Source organism: Hordeum vulgare, chromosome 3H, assembly GCF_904849725.1.
Source record: "Hordeum vulgare subsp. vulgare chromosome 3H, MorexV3_pseudomolecules_assembly, whole genome shotgun sequence".
NCBI lineage: Eukaryota > Viridiplantae > Streptophyta > Magnoliopsida > Poales > Poaceae > Hordeum > Hordeum vulgare.
The window spans coordinates 14,389,868-14,393,975 of NC_058520.1; the positions used below are offsets into that span (position 1 = coordinate 14,389,868).

General features: G+C 47.2%; 1 protein-coding gene across 1 annotated transcript; it reads right to left on the bottom strand.

The window, feature by feature from the left end:
• Nucleotides 1-2,521: 2,521 nt before the first annotated feature.
• LOC123439271 (flavonoid O-methyltransferase-like protein Os11g0303600) lies at nt 2,522-4,108 on the bottom strand. The gene is made up of 2 exons (XM_045116006.1): nt 3,280-4,108; nt 2,522-3,064 (listed from the first exon to the last, which is right to left on the bottom strand). Exons 1-2 carry the CDS (start codon nt 4,075-4,077, stop codon nt 2,768-2,770), a joined length of 1,095 nt encoding a protein of 364 aa, XP_044971941.1. The 5' UTR covers nt 4,078-4,108; the 3' UTR covers nt 2,522-2,767.

Genomic DNA, 4,108 nt, shown 5'->3' on the forward strand with positions numbered 1-4,108 from the left:
TTCATGAACGGTCTGGTTTCTAGGGCGCAAAGCGCGTTTATCCAGACTAAAAGTATTCACGGTAACTTCATGTTTGTACGAGGGTTCACTCAACGACTACACATGACAAACATGCCATCCTTGCTTTTCAAACTTGACATTAAGAAAGCATTTGATTCAATTCGCTTGGACTATTTGCTGGACAAGCTACAATGCATAGGTTTCCCTCCCAGATTCAGGAATTGGGTGGCAGTCCTTTGGGCATCATCATCTTCGTGGGTGCTTTTGAATGGCATTCTGGGAGACCCCAATAAGCTCGGTAAGGGGCTGTGTCGGGGTGATACACTATCCTCTTTTGCTCTTTGTCATTGCCATCGATCTTGTCGAGTAACTACTCGCCAAAGCAACGGATCAAGGATTACTGCATCGATTGCATGGCCTTGCCACTACCTTACGCACCTCCTTATATGTCGACGACACAACCATCTTTGTCACCCCCATCAAAGAGGATATAGAGCAGCTGGCGGGTATTTTGAAAAGTTTTGGAGAGGTTACAGATCTTGTAGCGAAACCTATAAAAAGCATCGTGGCTCCGACCCGTTGCAGTAACATTGACCTTGATGATATCCTCCATAGTTTTCCTACCACCCGTGGGGGATTTCCTCTTTTGTATCTTGGCCAGCCGCTATCCACTCACAAACTGAAGATGGTCGACTGCCAATTTTTGGTGGATAAGATGGTGGCCAAGCTCCCTCCTTGGCAAGGAAACAACATTAACTCAGCGGGCTGGTCCTGCCTTGTCAAGTCGGTCTTACCTTCACTCATGATCTACTCCATCACCGTGCTTGTCATTCCACAAGGAATCAATGCGAGTATAACCAAGATTTAGAGGGCTTTTCTGTGGGTCGGAACCGATCACGTTTCAGGGGGGAAAAGCAAGGTAAATTGGAAAACGGTATGTCGCCCAACCTCTCTTGGAGGTCTTCGAATCCTTGATATGAACAAATTTGCAAGGGACCTTCGCTTGCATTGGCTATGGTTTGCTTGGATGGATCCTCACTATTAGGAAAAATCCTAGTAGTAGAAAGGAGTAAAGGACTACTAGTAGCGCGGGTGCCCGCGCTAGTACTAGGGACAACTAACTGGTACTAGTAGCGTGGTTGACACCCTGCGCTACTACTACGTCTGTTAGTAGTAGTGCGGGTACCACCCGCATTACTACTAGTTATCTGTAGCATGGTTCTGGACCCCGCGCTACTACTACCTCATGTCCTCACGAGGCCTTGTCCCGGTGAGGAAGTGCAAGTGGTTGCATGGCAGATGTGTCTATCGCCATGGACGACGTCCTGCTAGATCCCCCTCTCCTTCCAGCATCGGAGAAGGAGGATGAAGGAGGGCGAGGGGTGCGGTGGGAGAGGAAGTCGCCGGATTTTGGTGTGAGGCCAGCGCTGGCGGTGGGTGAGGAAGGGCATCATGGGGGGAGGGGAGAAGGGGAATCGAGTGAGTGTGGGTTTGGGTTTGGGTCTCCGCATGCTATGTTTACGTACACATGTGTTGGTGGGTCAATAGGAGTAGTGTCGGGTTTATACTCCACACTACTAGTAGTAGTGGTGAAGCCGTGCATTCGCACGGGCTAGTTGCAAAATATTACCTTAGACCTGACTTACCATACAAACATAAAGTATTTGAACATCACGAGACTTAGTCATAAGGATTTTTTTTCCATGAATCAGTCATGGATACGTCTTACTGATGAAAAAGTGAGTTGGTACAAAAACTATATGTCAAGACAGCACGCTGACATGCCTTTATAGTGTTTCTATTTCCATTATATATGAACAAAAGGAATTAAATCACAAAATCATTCAATTTATGGATGGTCACCTTAAGTATAGTTCTTTTGCCTTGTTTGAGAAGCATGTGGAGTGGCTGAATACATTCCTTATGTCTATCTATGTATATATGGATTTGAATATTCATGCTGAGTAACTATTTAGAAATGTCCACACAGTTGTCGGTGTTAGTTTGTTATGAAATTCTCCTTGCGTATGTTAATAAGTGACATTTTTGTTACAACCGGCGTTTGACTTTTGCTAACACGTACCATCAGCTTCGTTTTTTTGCTACGATCACGTAGATATTTTTTTTGCTACACTTTTTGTTTTCTGTTGCAACCGTTGAAAAATTTGCTGCATGGCATCGAAATTTTGCTGCATAGGAAGAAAAATGTTGCATGCGGATCCAACGGTGCGGACGGCGCGGGGTTGGTGGATCCTGCGACCCGCGCGCGGCCGGCCGAAAATCTGGGCCGGCACGCCGGCGCAGATCACCCCCCTATACGAAAGCACCCCTAAGGTGTCCACTGCCAACAGCTATGGCAAATAAAGAAACAGAGAACGCTTGATATGAGCCTCCATTACGCATAACGCTTGATATGATTACTAATTCAGTTAGCGTCAATGCATCCATGTTTGACAGAAAGAATCTGTAGATGTTTCACATCCTACTCCACATTCTAGACCTATGTATTAGACCATTCAAATACAAGATTATATGCATATACCATAATGCAAAATAAGCTTAATGTCTCAGCTTGTTGGAGCACACAAACATGGACACTCACACACCGAGTGCCTCAACACTTCTCGAAACTAATCCACACACATACGCACGCACACACACACGGACATACATAAAAGTAAGGCACCGACGCCTTATTTAGTTCTTATAGCACACCACTAATTTATACATACGGAAGGGTTGCCATCACATTATTTGAAGCACAACCTTATGGATAGACCTCAATGACACCTCGAGCTCCCAGTTTCTTGACAATTTTGTAGTCGCTAAACCCTGCTTTCACAAAGATGGCATTCCAATCCTGCTCATCCCGCTGTCTTCCCCTAGTATATACCATCATTGCCATATCCATCAACAGTTGGGTTTCAAACATCTTTCCTGAAGAAGAGTCGACCACAATGTCTATGATAATTACTTTTCCTCCCGCTTCTCGGGTAGGAATGGCCTTCTTGCATTGGGCTAGGATATTGATGCAATCCTCGTCACTCCAGAAGTGTAGAACAAGCGGACACGGAAAAATATCTATGTGGTTAAGCAATGTATGCGTATAATCAAAAGACATCAAATTTATACCTGACTGTTGGTAGTTTTCATTTAATTATAAAGGGTACCTCAAAAGAATGTGCATACTAGTGATCAAACTCTTAATTTTTACTGTGGTATATATAGAATCATGAGCGCTAAAAAATTATAGCATTGTGGAGAAAAAACATTTCATACCTTGAGCATTACAACTTGAGCAGGTGGGATGGAATGGAACATGTCGCCGGCGATATAGTTAACGAAACCATCCCTCGGAGCTTTATCGATCACCCTCGAAAGGTCCAACACATTGCACTTTATATGCGGGTAAGCCTTAACGATGGCCCTAGCTGTCGTTCCATCACCGCCACAACAGTCGGTGAGCGACTGCAAGCCATTGAATATGCCATGGCATTCCCGCAATATCGTGCCGATTCCCATATGATCATGAGCAGCCAAAGATTCATTGAACAGCTTGTCACACTCGGGGTCGAGGGCCGCCATACTCTCCTCGAAGAGTGCCGCTCCATGCACATCCTCGAATGGTGATGGCACGGGCGGAGGGATATCATTCTTGAACCAGTCGGCCAGCCCGATGGCCGCCTCCATGAAATGGCGCGAGGTCACGGTGAGCACAAAAGCCGTCTGACTGGCATCGCCGTCAATGCGTACACCATCCACGAGGAGGTAGGACAGTGGGACGAGGCTGTACATCCCAGCCTCGTTGGACGCCAGGATACCCGTCGCGGCTAGCAGCCGCAGGAGGCGGCCGACGAACGGCACCTTGGATGTCGGGAGGGACAGCGCGGTGACCAGGTCGGGTAACGATGCGGCGCCGCCGAGGCGGTGGATGGCGGTAGGGATGCCGAGCTGAACGGCGCACCTTAGCGCCATTGGTGTGAGGTAGCTGAGGCAGTGGTGCCAAAGGTCAGCCTGCGCCTGGACCAGCTCGGCGTCCGTGGGGGTTGTCATGGTTTGTGAAGACTCGGCTGCCATTGCTTTCTCTTTCTCTTGCTATGAGGTTGGT

What these genes read in the sequence shown, in the direction of transcription:
- LOC123439271 (XM_045116006.1), bottom strand. Translation starts at nt 4,077, where the DNA reads ATGGCAGCCGAGTCTTCACAAACCATGACAACCCCCACGGACGCCGAG. An exon ending in CTCAAGTTGTAATGCTCAAG is followed by an intron (nt 3,065 to 3,279) that starts GTATGAAATGTT and finishes TTTCCGTGTCCG; the next exon opens with CTTGTTCTACACTTCTGGAG.